This window comes from Candoia aspera, chromosome 1 (genome assembly GCF_035149785.1).
Source record: "Candoia aspera isolate rCanAsp1 chromosome 1, rCanAsp1.hap2, whole genome shotgun sequence".
Taxonomy (NCBI): domain Eukaryota; kingdom Metazoa; phylum Chordata; class Lepidosauria; order Squamata; family Boidae; genus Candoia; species Candoia aspera.
In genome coordinates, this window is record NC_086153.1 from 21,909,463 (window position 1) to 21,929,076 (window position 19,614).

General features: G+C 44.6%; 1 protein-coding gene across 4 annotated transcripts in view; it reads right to left on the reverse strand.

Moving 5' to 3' along the window:
- Window positions 1-8,927: 8,927 nt before the first annotated feature.
- DTNB (dystrobrevin beta) overlaps window positions 8,928-19,614 on the reverse strand; it is a 111,122-nt gene continuing 100,435 nt past the window's right edge. For 3 of the 4 annotated variants that reach the window (XM_063300155.1, XM_063300142.1, XM_063300135.1), the window contains one exon: window positions 16,372-17,166. In XM_063300155.1, coding sequence (XP_063156225.1) covers window positions 17,042-17,166 — 125 coding nt within the window. In that variant the 3' untranslated portion in view covers window positions 16,372-17,041. The other variant, XM_063300149.1, reaches the window with a different exon arrangement.

Below are 19,614 nucleotides of genomic sequence, written 5' to 3' on the forward strand. Positions count from 1 at the left end.
GTGAAAAGGTTAGCCCACAGAATAAACAGCGGAGGGAGCCTCTGTGGGGAGGGGAGCAGGCAAATGAGCAGGAGAAGGCTGCCTAGGAAGATCACCCAGCCAGGTCCAACTCAGATTCCTGGGCTTCCGAAGCATTTCCTCCATGCCAGGCCCCAAATGGTCCAGCTGTTATAAACAGAGCCTGAGCTCCACACTGGACCCCACTCCCCTAATGTAACTTTGGAAAGCAGCGATGGACCAGAGCTGAAGTGATTGATGGTCATGGGTCTGAAGCAGGAAGTACTGACTTCACTCCAAAACGGGTTCATTCAAGAGCGTAGCAATGCATTCAAATTCAGAAACTGAACTGACAATAGTGAACTGCTTTTCAGGTTAGTCACTAACTGTGAGTCCAAAATGGAACTAGGGTATCACACAAGCAAAGCAAATAGGAAATACAAGAATTAATTTTAAAAGTGGGATTTAACTGGGTTGGAGATCCACTCACCCCTAGCCTTTTGCTAAGTTTTATCAAAGAATACTCTTGACCAGCAAGATTCTGTTAATAATTGTTAGTATTGTGGCATTTGGTATATAAAGTAATTAAAGTGGTAAATACTTACCTTTGGATTAAGTTTTTGTTGCAAAATTTATCTTTAAAAGGCCTCTAAAATGGAGAGGATAGGAAGGCATGCACAAATACATCTATAATCCCTGTCTTATTCACTGACAGGCATGCACTCTCATGCTCTTAATAAACAAAAATGTGGGGGAGTGTTGCTTAACTGGATGGTCTCCACATTTTCCAAACATTTTTAGAAAGTTTAAGAAGTAGTGGTTTAAGCCGACAGGCTGCCTAGAAATTTTGCATAGAACAACCAAATACATACATTAGTGAGGTTCACGTGGTCAGATGCAGTTCTAACACAGTGTCTGGGTCAACAGTCTAGAAGGAACTTATTTTCTCCATGCACAGGGATGTTCTAGACTGATGGAAAGTAATCAGGCACATCACACGTACACATATGGACTGGTCCTCACCATGGGATTAAACTTGTCTGACATACTGGCCGGGCTGACACATTGTACTAAACCAGCCTGTGATTTGTTGGTTTTGGGGTACCACATTATGTGAACCCACCCCTTGTGCTTTATAAACCAAGGTTTATGCTCAGCAGTGGTTAAGGCACCAGGCTAGATACCATGTGTTCTACTCCTGCCTTAGGCACAAAGTCAGTTGGGTAACCTTGGGCCAGTCACTCTCTCAGCCCTAGGAAGCAGGCAATGGCAAACCACTTCCAAAATCTTGCCAAGAAAACTGGGACTTGTCCAGGCTGTTGCCAGGAGTCAACATTGACTGAAGGCTCAATCAATCAATCAATCAATCAATCAATCAATCAATCAAGTGCAAGCTCATCCAATTGCAGTTTAGTCAACAAACCATGCAAATCATAGTGTGGTGTCTAAACCAGGTAATATAGCCTTCATCTACTTCATTTTTAGATACCTGGGCTCACACTTTCTCCAGCTCTCACCAACCTTTAGGGCAGTCCCCTAAGATCAAATCATGAACTCAAGATCTGTGTTTCAAGATCTGTATTTATGTAGGCACTTTTTGAACTTCCTCATATTTTGTTTTGGCCTTATTAACATACAGAGTGCAAGGATTTCATAGTGCTCTTTGGGACAATAGTATCTGAGATACTGAAATGTCATATGAGCAAGCTAAGTAAAAAGGATGCCAGATATGGGGGAAAGATCCAAGGAAGAAAAGCAGCTTTATTAGAACTAGCTGGAAGGGGCTATTTAGGCCATCGAGTCAGGGTGAGGAGCAAAGGAGGAAGTCTGTAGGGGATAGGACATTGGGTAATGAGTCATTCAGCTGGGGCCTTGCCAGCTTTTGGGGAGGCTGCAATCCATCTTCCCGCCAGCCACTCATATGTCCTCCATATTTCATGTTTATTAACCACCAGTCAAAGTAGAAAGATGCTAAAGAGTTGTCACTGCCCACGTTCCTTCTTCCCTGATACCTGGCATCGTACAAGGCAGCCATGTCACATAGGGGTTCTTGGGTCCATTTTTTTTCCTTAGGCAGTGGCAATTGCAGGTCAGGTAAGGTCCTGGAGGGATATAAATACCCACAAAGAAGCCGGAGCATTCCTTGGACGGATACTGACTTTCCTAGCTCTGGGAGCGACCAGCACCCTTGTAAAGGAACATAAACAAAGCCCTGCAACAGGATTAGGCCAAAGACCCATCTTGCCCAATAGCCGGTTTCCCATTATAGTTTCTAGCTAGGAAGCCACAAACCTTTAAAGTAAACAGATATATGATAAAGCAGTGGTCTCCGTTATTTTTTGCATCAAATTAAGTGGATCCTTTTGTGTCATAGGATTCTGCCAAAGCCAGGCAGTCAAGGGAGAACCACCATAACCATGTCCAGATTAAGGATGCTGCCTTCTGACAATCTCCCTGTCCCACCACAGAAGTACAGTAGGGTCATCCTCTTGAGCTCCTGGCCCTGCTCAGGTTGTTCTATGGTTTTTCTGTCTCTTTAAGTTTATTCCTGCAGCCTTGCAGGAAGTCATGTGTAATCGTGCAGAAGAGGAGGGAAAAGGCCTTTGCCAGCCAGACCTGCTCAGCCCTCGCTACTTCATCTCAGCAGACAATAGCCAGAGAGACTGCGCTGAAGCAGCAGGACTCAGTGCCTTCATATCCTGCAGATGTGTCTCTGACCAGATTTGAATTCTGCTCTGCAGGGCTCTTCCATTGTTCTCTCACCTAGAAAAAGAATGATTTGAAGAGGGCACATGGCATTATGCAGGGGGTAGAGAAAGGAGGTAGAAGGAGAATGGTTACTTCTTCTCTCAGACACCAGAAGCCAGATAAAACTGATGATCAGAGGATTCAGGGTAGCAAGTCAAACAAGGCACAGTGTTGCCCAGGTAATTCATTGATGGGCCTCACAAACATTGGAGAGGATGATGGCAACTAGCCTGGATAGCTAATCATTAGAGACAAGTTGAAATCCTTCTTACAGGCAATGGACCTTTCAGTCTCAACTGCTGGGGAGTAACAAGAGAAGAGGGCATTTCTCAAGATGTGTGTGGAGGATCACAAGGGGAGCAGGATGCTACACCATGTGCATCTTTGATCTGATGCAGCTCTCATTGTATGTTAATGTCACATGGCATAGAAAGGAGGGAGCTGGAATAACAGCAGACAGCTTGAGAAGGTGCAGATTGCCTGCCACTGAAACTAGGCAATTTTTTAAATACCTCATCCTGCATTCAAGGCAGTTTACACCAGCCTAGTAGCTGACCCGGTAGTTTACAGAACCTTGGACGCCATGCTTCTTTAACAGGTTAGGAGTCCGGAAACAACAGTGTGGCCACTTCAAGCACTGGGTTTTTTTGGAATTAAAAAGTCACCTTTGCAAAAAATAGCAGATTCCCTGTTTATATCAAAAGCCCACCCATCCAATTCCCACTGAGCCCTAATGCACTTATTATCCCTTTTCTTGCCTGTTGGCCTGTTACAGAGTTAGGGATGCTGCAGGGAGTCCTTTCTGGATGGCAGACTACCACCCAGTGACCCTTGGAGGTCCACCCTGTGGCTGGAGCAACACAGGCAGGTTTTTGATATGTAGGAGGGGCACACTCATTTGGATCACTAGCAGCTGATAGCCCTCAAGGAGGCTACAAGGAAACAGTCAAATGCAAAGTACCCTCAAGTGGTGGAACAGAGTATGTCATCCTGTGCCTTATTTTTTAGCCGCTCAAGCTTTCCACAAAACCGTAGGAATATGGCCCAATACGTGGCTCGGCATTGCTTCTTCTTTTGCTCGCCCACCCCCCACCCCCCACCCCATGTCTGGCTGGCACCCTGCAGAGCAACCCCAGCAGCACTTTGACCCCAGAGCAGCAGTAAAATCCTTTCAGATTAGCACCATACTCCCCTTTGACCTCCCCATTTGCTTATGGGCAGAATTCCTGCTGTTCCTAACCCCAGGTCCAGGCAAATGCAGGGCATTAACCTATTTCCCAGGGATGCTAATGGCAGTTAAACAGCCCTTTCTTTGCTTTGGCCCGTCAGTAGCAAGCTGCACTGGCAGGCCTCCCTAGCCCAGGCTGACTTCACAGCGTGCAGCTAGCCCATAACCCCTTTGTTTTCAGGACAGAAGTATGTAGTTCCCCAAGGATGGTTTTTGACTGCTTTCCTGGAGCATTACAGGTAGTCCTCGCTTACCAACTGCCTTGTTTAGTGACCATTCAAAGTTACGACAGTGTAAAAATAGCTTTGTAACAATCCTTGCATTTACAACCATCACAACATCCTGCGGTCATGTGATTGCCAATTGTGTGCTTCGCAAGTGGCTTGTGTCCAGCAGAGTTAATGGAGATGGAAGTAAAATCAGAAGTCTCAGTCATGTGATGTTTTGCTTAACAATCACAGCACTTAGCAATGGAGTTGCCAGTCCCAATTGTGGTTGCTAAGCAAGGACTACCTGTAGTGGGTAATGGGAGGGAAGCCTCAGATCAGCTCTGCTTTTATGGGTGTGGCACCATCACCCTCAAGTATAGGGCTCCTGTTCTAAAATGACTCCGATAGCAAATGGTTTTGGTGTGCATGTTGTGCTAAGCCATAAAGTGGTTTCTTTGACTCTGATTTAGGAAGTTGTATGAAATCAGCCATTGTGGTTTGTAATCACCATCTGTGGATTACTGTGTTGTGTGAACCAGGCTTCCATGGCTTGTTCAAAAAACACCCCAAAGGTTACACAAACCACAGCTTAGTGCAATGTGTGAATCTAGTCAGTGCTAGACCTGTAATCTGGTCGATTCAGCCTGTTTTGTGCTCACATCTGCCACACGATCTTGGGGACACAAACCTTTCAAAGGTGCAGGGAATGCCCATAGAATGCTGGGGCAAAGCACACCTTTGTACTTCAGGTCATGTTTGCATCCTGGTTAATAAAAGGATCTTGCTTCCCTCCTCTGAATGCTTGAAAAGCCACTGGCTGCATTCAGGGTTGCAGCTTCATCAAGTGCAAACCGCTGTGCCCTTGCCATTCGACAACCTCTGTCGCCCATCTGCTGGTAAACTGAACAACATGTCTTGTGGGTATCAGCACACCCTGGAGAATGTCAGGAGGGACATCCCCCTCCTCCCCCCCAGTCCTCATCCCCTGACTCTCAGCCATTTCCACCCAGGGACAATCAAAGGCAGCCATTATCTTCCCACGTTGTCTGAGGAATTCTGGGAGTTGAAGTCCACACAGCTAAAAGTTGCCAAGGTTGAGAAAAACTGCATGTAAAGGCAAAGACAGGTAAGTTGGGTGGAAGTGGGGTGGGGTGGGGTGGGGTGGGCAGAGGTAAAGAGCACCAAGGTGACCTGAGGAGGGATTGCAGCAGAGCAGGAAGGAAGCTATTTACCAGGACCCGGAGCCTGTCTCGCCTGACCTCAGTGTTCTTCCGTAGAGGGAGCCTGACAGAGGAAGAGGGAGCAGAAAAGGCTTGGAATGGCCTCCACAGTCACACACCCTGCCAACCGCCCTGGGAAGTAGACAAAACATTCTGGGCAGGCTGCTGCTGACGAAGCCAATGCAAACACACAGCAAGAGTAAAAGACACCCTGACTTTCCCTCTTTGTTCTGCTCCCTCCCAAAGAGGGCTCTGGGAATTAATTGCACCCCCTACACACACACACACACACACACACACACACACACACACACAAACGTCTTGAGCAGTAGTATGACCCTTCACCTTTCCTGGCCACAGCTGACCTCCCCACTGTCCAGACTGGATGGTGCTTCCGGGCTTCTCCCTGCCTGTCTCTCATTAGACGGAGACACGCGCTCAATGACGCTGCAGGGGCCCTTTGTGGAGTTCCCTAATTATCCAGCTAGGACAATAAAGGCTCAGGAGCTGAGCCAGGCACTACTTCCTGCAACCAGAGAGGAACAGAGCAGTCAGGTCTCCAGCCAGCAAAGCTCCACAGGCTGCCTGGGAGAAACAAGACTGTGTAACATCCATAGCTCAGAGAATCCCCTGAGATAGCCTTGCGTGGCATCTGAGCTGGTCTCCATCCCAAGGCCCTGTTCCCAATCTTCTGCTCTCCCATTGCTGTGACTAAAGGGTCACAACTGTCTGCAGAAGACTGAGGAGAGCAGGAAAAAATTTCTTCCCTACTTTAAGTGGTTTCTTAGGAGAGATCTGGAGAAGTAGGATGGATTGTGCTTAGAGCTAGTTTGGCATTTGGGGATAATACTCTGCCTGTAGCTCTTGCTCCATCACAAAGATTTCTGCTTGAGTGGGCAAGCTTGAGAACAGTAAAAGAAGAATATGGGCTTTTCAGACAGACACATCTTCTGAGCTCTCCTCTTGGACAGGACAGAGGTTCTGGGCTCCCAGCACCATTTGCAGAATACGTGGGTTTTGCTCCTCCAGCAGACAGCAGCCGGAGAGAGAAAGGAACATCATTTTTCACTTACTGTCTGGTTGCAGCTATCTCTAATAATTTAAGAGCACAACATAAAAGAACTCACTTTTTTGCTTGCAAAGTTAATTAACATGGGAAATACAACATTTTTATCACTGTCCATCGGGAGCTACTCACTGTTACACACCTGGGTCCTGTGAATTATTAACTTGGCTGCTAAGGCCTGCAAAGTAAGAAGCTGGATATGTTTGTGTGAACTAACCAGGGTAAGCCAAGAAATTAACCTCCAGCTTCTGTTCTTCCTCTTTAAAATGGGGGGAATGGTGACCCTTCCCTTCAGGCAAAAGTCAATAAAGACTGCCAAATATTTCTTAATCAAAACTCATCACTTAAATGGTGGCCAGTAGAGGAAGTCCCACATCAATTCCCTACTTAGCTGTGGACAAAGAAAGTCTGCATTTTTCCCCTACTGCTTCTCATTCAGTTTAAGAGATTTTGCTCAAGGTGAAATGTACCAATATTCTCATCGGTGGACTATGGTATTCTTCTCCATTGAGCTACAAGATGGTCAAAGAATATGTAAATAGCCTATCTTCCATTAGATATTAATCTCTTCAGTGGCCTGCAGCCTCCCTGGATCCTCAAGGGAAGATATAAGGAGAATTTAGAGAAACCATCCGCTCAATGTCTTTCTCACAAACTTGGTGGAGAATTTTGAAAAGTGTGACAACAGTCTGGTCTTATCTCTGACTCTTCTCCTTTGCAAAACCATCCACTGTTGTCATGGCTGGTAGACTCGTATTAGGCTACAGTCATGCCAGAGAGCAGCCACCTCTTTCCCACTCCAAAGCTTCTCCCTCCATCACTTCCAGACACAGTCCTTCACAGATAGAAATTCCTACACATTCCTGAGGGAACTCTATGGGGATGGGAGAAATGATTTATGGCTATGCTGCCCCAAACAGCTGCTCTACATCCAGGACATTTCACACACCTGCCATTCTCTGCATTTGGAGAGCTGTTTTGTGCTCTTATTCTGCCCAGGGGCCCCCTTGTATCCTCCCTCAACCCAGAGGGAAGCTGTGGAGTTGGGCCTTTGGATGATGTAATCTTGGGCTATGGTAGGTGCACACACATAGAGAGATTCTGCTATTCTATCTATTCAACCAGTGCTGGAGGCAGTTTTACTTTCTGGCCTTTTGTTGTGCAAGACAAAGGGATTGTTTATTGTATTGGCAGAGGCAATATAAGCAAGGGAGAACATACCACCAACAATATAGTCTTTAGTGTTATATGGACATCGTGGCAGCATGATGCCATAGGAGGTGAAGAAAACGGGTATTCTCGCTAATGCTCCTATGTACAAAGCATTTATTCGTGATTTTCAACAGAATTCACTTCATAATATGGATTATTCCAGACTCCTGGCAAATTACTTCAACGTGCTCTGTGCATGACTATCTTTGAGACTGATCCAGAAGCTCAAACTGGTGCAGAATGCCGCAGCTAGGTTCCTGACAGATGTGCTGTATCATCGCACACAATTGTGCTAAAGAATCTGTACTGGTTGCCAGTCTGCCACCTACCCAGAGCCAAGCTGTTAGTCTAGCATTTAAAACTCTAAACCACTAGGGACAAAGTTACCTGAAAGAACTTTAGTTGGATCACTTTCCCAGGTGCTCTGCCGCTCAGAGGAGGTTCTGCTTTCTCTGCTTTGCTTGCAGCTTGCTCTTTCGTGGCAGCATGGCAGTAACGTCCCTGCAGTGTCTCACCTACTTTGCTGAATAACCTCTACTCTGCAATAATGCTGGGCTGCCAGAGAGATGGGTTTTAAACAATTGAAAAACAGCTTTTTAGTTTGGCCTTCTTCAGATATTAGCTCTCTGATTTTTACTTTGATTTTCACCTTAGTTTTCATTGTGAAATATTTTTAGGATGAGGGTGGGAGAAAGGGGGTTCTTTGCAATTAAAAGTGGTTTGGAAATACTGTTAGCAAATCAATGAGAAAAGTGGTAGCTGGCCTATGCCAGTCATGAGGCTCTGCAGCTCCTGTCCCCAGGTCCTGAGATCACATTTGCCTTCTCAGATTAAGGGACTCAATCTGTGCATTTTTCTGCTTGTTGAGGTTGGAGCATCAGCAGCCACTGTGACTAGCAAGAATGTGGAAGCTGTATGGATAGCAATCCATGGGAAGCAGCAGTTTTGGTGACTGAGTCACTCCACACTTTGAGAAATACTGCTTTCTGATTGAACTTACTCCAATTCTGCTTTATAAAGTGTATATGCTAAGATAGATAGATGATAGAGATTAAAAGAAATGCTAAAACCATGTCTTGAATAAATGTCAGACTCTTGTCTCAGAGATAACATTTTTGAAAGGAATTCCCATTTAATTTTGAAACCCCTCCACTGTTTGGAGGATTTTGTTCCTTGGTACTTGAGCTGAGCTGATGTCTATGTTCACCCTGAATTTCATCAGATATTCAAACATATACAAGAAGAGATGGATGGGACTCCTTTATTAAATATTTGGCAGATGAGAAAACATGGCTTCTAGTTTACAGCTTTTTTTAGACTTGTTCCCAACATGTACAGGATCTCCCATATATTTTAACAAACCTTAATGAAAACATTGCATTCACATACTCAGGAGCTCTCTCATATACATACACATTCACCCACACACACACGAGTGGGAAAATAGTTGTAAACTGGAATTATTACATTCATCCTCACATTGGTTTTCATTGTACCAAACTTAGGTTTTGGTGTGCTGTGTAGTAGACAAGGAAGTATTAATTGCCTGTTGGGGAGCTAGTATTGTTTGAGATCCAGGATGTGTGTGTCAAAAAGAGAACACACACGTATATTCACACATACACAATGCAGTTTCCTTGCTCTCCACATCATGGTTTCTAGATAAATTCTGCTTCCTCTTAACAGGAAAAAGACCCTCCACTACATCTTGGTAACGATCAGCACATTTGGCTTGCCTTCCATATTTTCGTACAGTATCACACCTACCCCAGTGATAATGCGGTCACAATGAGTGCAGCATTGGCAAGCCATAATTAGTGAGGTCCAAGGGCAATTGAAAGCATCCAGGAATAACAGCAGGAAGCTTTGCTCCAGTACCTTCATAACACATGCCCTTGTCTCTGCATCCCAGGGAGAGTAGGGGTTGATCTGCCTTCGGTTCCCATCTAGAAGAATGCTCTGCTGCGCCTCCTGTTTGGTCTTGCATGACTCATCTCAATCACAGCTTCACTTAGATGCCTAGACACATCATGGCTGTGTTCGCACACCAGGTCAAAGACCTAGCAACTGCATTTGCACAACATGTGAAGCTAGGTTAGTTTTTGTTTTGTTTTTGTGGTTTAGCATTGTGTTAGTCTAGGGTCAATGTACTGAATGAACTAGAAAATTCAATAACCACGCTAAGTGTGCTGTGTGAACACAGCCAATCTCTAATTCCTGCCTGCTGTTGGTTCCCAGACACGTGCCAACAGTTCCACTAATATAGCTTCCTCCCTGTCCCTTGCAGAATGTCACGAGGAAGGGAACTGGGCCTTTTAGAGAATGCTAAAGAGTGTACAAGAGCAGCAGCAGCAGTTTTGCCTAACAAGCCTAATTTCTCCATGCAGATCAAAATCTTTCTGGAGTACGGGCCTATGTGGCTGGCTAGAAGTCTGTGCCATTTTAATCTGGCTTGGCATACACACTGCCCTATCCTGCAGTTGCAAGTCAGGCCACCCAGAAAGCAGGAACAGCAAGGCCCCTCAGTTAGGCCCCCATGCTTTCCCAGAGCTCTATCACAGCTGTTGCCTCCAGACTCCTGCTGCGTCTGCTCATCTTTTCTGGTCACCCACATTTGTTCATACCTAGCAAAGTGCTCTCTACCCACACACCAAATTACTTGGACATAGAAAAATACAGATGAAATCCATGAGTGAGTTGAAGTCCACACAGCTTAAAGTTCCCAAGGTTGAGAAACACTGAGCCATGGAATAGGAAGCTTTAACTCAGTTCCACTCTCAGATCTGCTACACCCGATGGCTCTGCTCCGTCACTCCCCTATCAGGATCAGAATAAACACTATTCCAAATGCTGGCAATCTGGTCTGAAGCTTAAGAGAAGCTTTACTGCTGCTCACTGTCCACTGTCCCTTTTTTGGTGTTGTTTTACCATGCTGACGCCATGGTATGTGAAGAAGCTACTGACTCAGCATCATGGGCCAGATGTGCACAAGTGCAGGATGACGGATCTGAACAGTTGATGTCCCTCAACAGCAGCAGCATCACTCAGTGACTCCTGAAGGAGGAGACTTACCCAGGCCATTATCCCTGTTCCCAGTGCCACACTGCAGCAAGTAGACAAAAGTCAGATGCCTCCCTGTTCCTTCCCATTTACAAGGCATCATTGGATCTGACTCCAGCCCCACAATCTTGCTTTACCCTGTCCATAAACTGTAGCCACATTCTTGGCCACATTCTTCAACCACAAGGCATGGATTCAAAAGAAATGTCTTTTGATACTGATACTGAAAAATTTCCACCCCCAGAGTAACACACTTTGGCTGTGTCTGCATGACACACTTAATGGTTAGCTGAAACAAAGTTTACTCAATTACCCATTTTTCTGGGTTCACACAAGACACTGAAATATAAATTAATCACAAAGCCTGGATTAGCTAGTTTGTGGTTAGTATGTCATGTGAACATATTCTAAGGATAGCTAAGTTCCCAACTTCAAGGATAATTGGATCTCTGTGAAAACAGCAGTTGAATGCATTTTGAAAAGCAGATGATTGTCTTTTGTCTTCCGGATGCCAAAAATATTAGCACTAAGCCTTGCATACATGCCCAGAGAGCAGATCTTTTTCAACTGTAGTTGGGACATCTTTTTGTCTCCTGGCTTTCAAAGGCACATTTACCATATTGAAAAGGATGCTGCAAAATGCTTTGGAACAGAGTCCCCTCCTTGCCAAATCACAGCAGCCAAAAAATGTTTTGCCTAAATTGCAAGAGTTCACACCTAGAGAAGAGACAGGGCCAGAAGGCTTGGTGAGCATGCATGGGGCAGCTGAAGCAGCAATGCCAAATTCTTTGAAGACCAGCTGGCTCAGCCAGCAGTCTTGGGCACATCTTCAGCCTCAGCAATATAGTTGCCAAGATGTTCCTTAGCGGTGGATGGCAGAGAAAGAGCTTGACCCCTTATTTTATCTCTTGCCAAATAATATTTTTTCATGATTTCTCCTTTCAACAAGGTCAGAGATGCAATTCAGAGCCATGCAGGATCCTCAAATAAGCTGTGCGCGCGCTCAGGGGCATTCTTCATTGATTTTCTTGCCTACCCAGAAGTCCAAGCAGAAAAAAACTGGCCCATACTAAAAAGGAGACACAATGACTTGCTGAAGGTTCAAGAAAAGCTTCAGTTTACCATAAGTGAAGCCCAGTTCAATTTGACATTGCTTCCATCAGGACTTACTGTGTGGCTGTGTTGAACTTTGGCCAACAGCTCAGTGAGAGACCCATCTTCCAAGCCCAAGTGCCACAGGTGAAGGGGAAAGGGAGTACTTCCTAAGCTCCTGTGGCATGCAGAGGGATGAGTGAGCCACTAGCTCCTCTGTGCACTTCAGCCTGCCAGGAAGGCTTAAAAACTGCCTTAAAGCCAACCCACGAGCCCTTCAGCTCCAGTAATATGAAGCATATGTTAATTGCTTTGTAGGCCAAAATATATGGTGTTGTGGATGAAGTGATCCAGATGCATGGCATTGGGAGTCACTTTTAACAAGCGCAGGCTACCAATTTCACTCATCTGTCTTGTCACAGCCTGAAGAACAGATCCTGGAGCTTCATGTAGGAACGAGCCTTTCAGTTATAATCACCTCCTGGAGCGGCTTGCAAGAAAGGAGAGAGATACAACTGCATGAGAGTTTGGCTCTGGAGGTAGCTGATAGCAGGAAGAGAAGCTTCTGGAGGGTCAAGATGCAGGGCCTTTTCTGCTACAATAGACAGTGGTAGTTGGCAATTTGGGGCTGGTTGAAAGCTGCTGCTCCTACTTCTGAGGCTGGCACATTTGTGCGTAGAGGGGCCCATTGTGAGATATAGCAAACCATCTCATCCAGCATGACCTTGGCTTCTAGAACGGGAGGTGGCAGGAGATGGAAAAAATGTTTTGTAAGCAGGGATCGCTCTGTCATGTACTTCAGGGTTGGGTAGAAGGCAGAACAGGATCTACTGGCAGATACTTGATTTTGACCAGTAGACTAGTAATTATGATGATTTTGTACTTCCAGCAAGGTAAACAGCCTCTTGAATTGACTCAATTCTTGGTGACTATGTAGACTTCTATGTAGTTTTCTTTGCAACTATATGGAAATGGTTCACTCCTGGCTTCTTCTAGAAGGTTTAGCAAAAAATCAAGTTTCTTTGTCCCCCTACTATACATGATGGAGGGGTGTCATGACAGAGGAACTTAAATATGGTTGAACTGGAGAACCTCTGGTCTGTCCCAGCCAGGTATGCCCTGTGTTGGCAAAATGGTTAGGCAAAATGGTTAAAAATCCCCCAATTTCTGATTGAAGGTTTTGCTGTGGTCACAATAATCTCAGCTTTGGGTGTCTACGTGTATTTCTATAGCTACAGGCAACTATTTATAATGCAAAGGCTAGCAGCATTTCATTTACCTAACCTGAACAACAAAAGAGGATAGATGTAGAACTGTCCTATATGACTGTACACATCGGGGTTTTAGCAAAGTGAAGCTCTTGGTTCTAAAACTGGACTTTCAGATCTTCAAAGAAATCAGTTGACCATTTGTGCATGACTTTCTCTTACCCCTAAAAGGCAATATGGAACTTCTAAGCCTGCTCCCTGGAGAACCAGCACAGCCAGCCAGCTCAGTCAGAGTTCACTCCAAGGCTACTCCACATCTCCATCAGAGCAAGCCTCTGAAGGGAAAAGGGAATCACGTATGGATGGAAGGGACTGAGAGGTTCCTCAGCCACCAGAGCAGGCAGGCCGACTGCTTCACTGAGTGACTGGCGTTTGATGCGGGAAAGGGCACTGGGTAATAGCAGTACTTGTCAAAACAGCTTTTTTCCATTAAGCCATCATGTAAAGCAACAACCACAAAGCCACCTGTTCTGAGAATTCTTAAAGGTAGCTGCTAGATGCTGGACCTTTCTCCCATCCTTCTCCTGACATCTGGGCTGGTGTAAGACACACTAGAGTGCTCATGGTGGAAATCCTCAAAGCTGCCCATTTAATGAAATGAAACAGAGGGGACGTCTACCAAGTCATTACCCTATACGACCCTCACTGAAACAAGCCAGTTGCACAGGGGCATGGTGGTGATGCTCTAGGTGATGCTCTAATGGTGCTCTCATTCATTTTGATGAGACTGACAGAGAGAAATCTCCAGATGGATTGGCTCTGTGGGTCAGAACTGTCCATTTATCACTAAACCATCTTTAGTGGTGCCCAAATTGGTTGCCTCCTGGTAGCACCACCACTGTCTGGAACACACCTTGCTTCGCACCTGCACTGTGTGACATGCATTCACAAACAACCCAAGCAACCTGCCAGTCGCAGACAAAAGCAGCATTCTGAAAAGGCAAGAGGGGCTGCTGCCACATCAGAGTCCACAGCCAGCATTCATCTCCGTTACTTGGTGAAGAAACAGCCAGTTGCGAGTCTGCTCATGAGGGACTGAAGATCACAAATGGAATTACCAGTGCATGGTAAGGTGTGAACAATGAAGCCCAGGTAAAGAATGGGGACAATTCACAGGAAGGTGGCTTGCATTTTCAGAAGCCATTATTCAAAAAGCTCTCTCACTGAAACAGAGATGAGGCTCTGTCCAGTTAGCACTGGAACGCCTACAGAAATAGGACATGCAAACTTAAGGAGATGCCCCTGCCCTCCCCCCCCAAGAAAAGCCGTTCTGTCCATTGGAAGAAGACTGCTCCCCTGCAATAGTTGTGTTAGTCACAGCTTCACAATGGTGGATGTGTCAGTTGGATCATGCCTCTTCTGAAGAATGTGGAGACGTCTTTAGAATAGGAGCTCACACCTTGTTACCTGTATCAAGACACAGAGAATCTCATAGGACACCTGTCCTACAGGAGACACACACAGAATTTTAAATCTGCCTAAAAACTAATTTAGCCAGTAGTCAAATTAGCCAATTCCCTCTTATTTGTGTCTCTCCTATTGTCAATTTTCTTTTGTGGAGAGCCAAAAACATTAAACGAGGCTTCAAACTGGTTTCTGTTTGCTACATATACATGACATGTGCATCTCCTTAAAAAGCTACAGGCATTTCAAATTGCTTCCAGATCATAGTCCCAGCAGGTGATTCCTTGAGGGCTCCAAGGCCCACATGAAAGAAAAATTTCTTTTGAATCAGCACTTCATTGGAAACACAGTGGGATCTCTTAGACAACTGCAAGAGGAGAGCACAAAGCATTTTAAGCAAGGTGGACATAATTCCACTAAGTGCTAGTAGACTTGTAATACTGAGAGTATAAAACTCATCACAGTGAGGTCTCCAACATTTGGATTTCTTACATTCCCAATCTCTCCCCCATCCCATTCCCTTTGGAGTAGCTATCAAACAGGATTTCTGTTTGACCATAAATATGAAATGCTGAAATAGGTATCTGGTTCCTCTGAATGAATGTTGTCAGGATAGGCCCAGACTACATCAGCTGTGTTGGCAGCAGAAAGAAACTTCTGGGTTCTGTGAAATCCAAAAGCTTGCTATAAAAGGTCCCAATTTGTTACTTCATGTGACCTGTATTATGTGGAGCAGTTACGCTTAAGATCACGCCCATTTATTCTATAGCTCTGAAGCAGAACCTAGGTCTGGCATGCTAAAGGTCCTTAGTTCAATCCCTGGCATCTGCAGATAGGGAAGGGAAAATAATTCTTTCTAAAATCTCTGGGAATTTGCTATTGTCAGGAAACTAGACAGCTCCAAACTCTGCCTCAGTATTGACAGAATGCTATCCTCCTAAACAATGTTTAAAATATGGAACCTAGTAAGCAATCCTCACTGGAAACACATGCTCTGATTTTTAGACCATCGGTCAGGACCAAAGTTCATAAGTGAAGAACCATGCTGAATATGATTCTCAGCAGGGCTGACAGCAGTGGTAAACCTGGGATGGTATGTGTAATTCATATCTAAGGTTGGCTCTGCCATGAAGAAAAGTGACTCAACTTTCTTAAGGCATCTGGGTGGGATGGGGCTTACAGGATTCCAAGTTGTCATACTGTCAATTGGCACTTCCAGTAAAATGTCCCCACAAAGTGGGCAATAAACACTGTCAAGAATATTACTGCCACACCAAGAATGTATAAAAGAAAGAATAAGAAATTGAGTGTGGATACCTCCAAGCTAGCTTCTGGCCATCAGAATTCATGCACCCAAACCTCAGGGAGCAGGGTTTCTGAAATACTATGGCCTTTTATCTCTCCAATGGGGAACAGAGGTGAAACATATAATCAAGCAGGGCATCTCCATGCCCATAAATTCCCCATATATTAACTGCAAATAAGAAATTGGGAGATATAAGCAAGAAACAAAAGTTCAACCGGTAAATCATTTAAATCATATTATGGATTGTGAACTGCCCAGAGCCTGGTGCATAGTCAGGATAGACTTTCTGAAACAAGCAGTGTTTGAATACCAGAACAGATGCACGGGGGAATCTGTAGCAGGATATTTGCCCCCCACCCCCAAATCTCTATTAACTGCTCTGCTATAGTCTTATTCTCTGCATGTCTATGAAGAGAGAATGGGGGACAATCCTAACATTTGTCTCTGATTCAGCTGTAAGAATTACAATGGCTTCTGCCTGCATGGAACAGAAATGGGCACACACTTACTTAAACCTCTGGCCGGTCCAGTTTTTGTTTTAATTTAACCTGCAAGAAGCAAAGGAAAGTTTGATAAAGCCACAGATCATTTTTATTTTCATGATTTAAAATGTGAACATTATGTCTCTGAAAGAAGCACTTGTATTAGGTCTTAGTCAACTTTTTAAATCAAGTTAAAAAGAATTAGTAATCCAAAGACAAATCAGGCAAGCTAAATCACGCAGTGCACTGTGCAGTCATTTCCACTAACAAGGAACTATTAAATGCCTGGGGGAAGAAATACGCCAATTGGTAAGCAAATATGTGTGTGCACAAACATGTGAAAATAAATCACATCCTCAGTGTCACTGGCAAGATAACTGCCTTTAAAATAGTTTGAACTAACATTGCAGATCTTTTCTTTTCCATGCCATTTGGTGTCCATGTTCACTTTGGCTCCACCTATATTAGGCTTATGGAGCTATTTTTGGGATCTCACATCTATTAAGGTTGATTAAACCAAAATGTAAGCAGTTAAAATGCGAAGCCATCTAGTTGATCATTACAGCTAGGTGCTAAAAGTCTCATTTGTGGAGCCCTCTGTTGCAGCTGGCAAATACAGATCCATCAGCAACAGGACCAACTCACAGCCATGCCAACACTGGGACCAAGGTGAACTGTGCCATGTGTGCTTAAACTCTGTTTTCTAATTAATCATGGACATGTTTTAAACTTGAAGTATGTTAGGCTTTTTAGCACATTCCCAAACCTTGCCAAATACTTGATACAGGAGATACAGCAGCTTTGCTTTTACCTCGGTCCTTCCCATTCTGCATCTTGTCCTCCTCTTCCTCCTCCTCACCACCTTCCTCTCCCCCTAAGACAGAAAAAAGCCAGCAGCAGTGAGAACAAGTGAGGGAGCAAATAGGGAGCAGGAGGCCATAAGGGCAGGTGACTTAACAAGCTCTGCTACTCTTTCTATGGGCGACCCAAGGTGCAATTCTTTCTACAAGATGGCATAACAAACACGGACAGAGGGTGCAGCTCACAAGCTTTGGTCTGGATCTCAGCCTCTACCTGGAGCCCAGAAGCCAAAATCTTCAACCAGACTGGGACAACCAAACATCCTCTTAGCAGAAAACAGAATCCTGAGGCTAAAATAAATGAATGGCACATTCTGCAAAGGATGCGTTACAGCCCCTCTTAACCCTCCTGAGCGGAAGTCATTGACATCAAAATCAATCAAACAAGATTCTAAAAGATTGAGTGTCTACATTCAGTAGGAAAAAACTTTTGTATACACCATGTACGTTGGTTTCAAGTTATTCTGTAAAATTCATTTCTTAAAATGTGCACTATGTAGACACTTCCCTAAGTACAGGGCAGAAAGCAGCTGGGTGGTGGGCAGGAGTACAGAGGAGCTAAAAGTAGAATATGGTGGACAAAAAGCTGAAAAGAGCAAAGGAAGAGGAAATATCTCACAAGAGAAGAGGAACAAGATTGCTACAGAGAAAAGAGAGGCTGTTTTCTCAGAGTGGTAAGACACAGGGGTAGTACCTTGTAGCCCACTGACAGTGCAAATTTAAGGCTCTAGGACAGGACTGTACAAGTGCAACTTTGTTGGCTCAAACTGTGGACTATATTCCAAAAATGAGCAGGATCAAGGGCTATTTTAGGTTTAAGGGGCTCTTTAAACCAGTGTTTCTCAACCTTGGCAATTTGAAGATGTGTGGACTGTAACTGGCTGGGCAATTCTGGGAGTTGAAGTCCACACATCTTCAAGTTGCCACGGTTGAGAAACACTGCTTAAACATTTGTAAGGCTTAAGGAGCTCACTTTGTAACTTAAATTGCCCATATCTAAAAAAAAATGCAAAAAAGAGCCACATTTTAGCCCCACCTATTCTGGGGGGCTCTGGGGGCATCACAAAAGAGATGCTGGGGCTACCCTTTCTGCACTGCTGCTGTAGGTCCAGCTTGGGGCATGGAATCAACACTTATCTGGCTTTCCAAAGTGACCATGGAGGAGCATGGGATAGAGATGTACACCACCTGCTTTCTTGAGGTCAATCAGCTATGCTGGCTTAGAAGCATGGAAGATGCCATTTAACTGTGCCCTCTACCTATGGCTCTGGGGCAAGATTGTAACCAATCTGCTTTTTATTTTGTAGTGAAAGAAGGGCTGGATTGAGGCCATGTCTCCTGCTGGCTTCCCTGGCTGAGTCCAATGAAACCACTTTTTGATTCTCATAATGGCTGGATTTCTTTTAGCAGTCACCCAGGATGCTATGGGCCAGACAGAGGACAGATTTCAGATTGTACAGCTGTGAGGTTTCCATATGGAAACCAGGCTCAACAAAGGTAAAGAGGGTTGGGACAGGATGTGGTTGTATCATGGCTACTTCAGTCATAAACTGCCCAGCTCAGCATTAGTTGTTGAGGAGCCCTGACTCCAGCCGTTTCTCTTGATTTACACAAATGAGAGGGGGTCAGATACTTTCCAGGATCTCCTTGCCTGCCTCTCATCAAAGTGGGCGCCTGCAGTTTGTTTCATCTGTCATCTGCCTCAACTGCAAAGAACTCAACACAACACATAAAACGTGGATGCTGATGGTAGAACAAATCCCACTTTTTACAACTTGTACACATCTTTTCATTTCCAAAAGTGAGCAGAAGAGTCTGGCCAATTAAATTAGGGTTATTTTATTGTAAACCGCCCAGAGTCCCCCATTGGGGGAGATGGGTGGTGATATAAATTTAATAAATAAATAATAAATAAATAAATTCAGAGCCTCAGGATTCCAGACTGTCAGAACCAATGGCTGCAATTTTGGAGTCCACAGATATCAAGTGCCTGGTTGGTTCTGCAAAAACACTCAGCAACTTCCCAGCTAAACATAAAGATCTGAAGATGATTGTGAAAATATTAGCACAGGACCTCCAAAGGCCATGTATTTGCAGGACGGAGGAACAGTTATTGGTCTGCTGCCATCCTTGTTTTAGTTACCATGTAAAAGAGTACTGGAGTGCCCAGGTCTTTCAGAATATTTTTTAAGAATAAATCAGAACACTGGAGGACCCTGTAGGCTGCTGTAATTGTGCCACATTCTACCTGTACCATAAGGCCATGGATATATGACTAGCATGAAATATTAGAGGACCTGAGTAGATTCTTTGGATCCTTCTGACTTTGATATTACAAAATCCGTTTAGTCAAAAACAAGCATCCAATTGCTTATAGACAGCAAACTTTCCTAAGGATCCCTCTCTGGTTTTATTAATCACATGTAACTCACATGACTATTTTGGCTAGGAGAATGATAGGA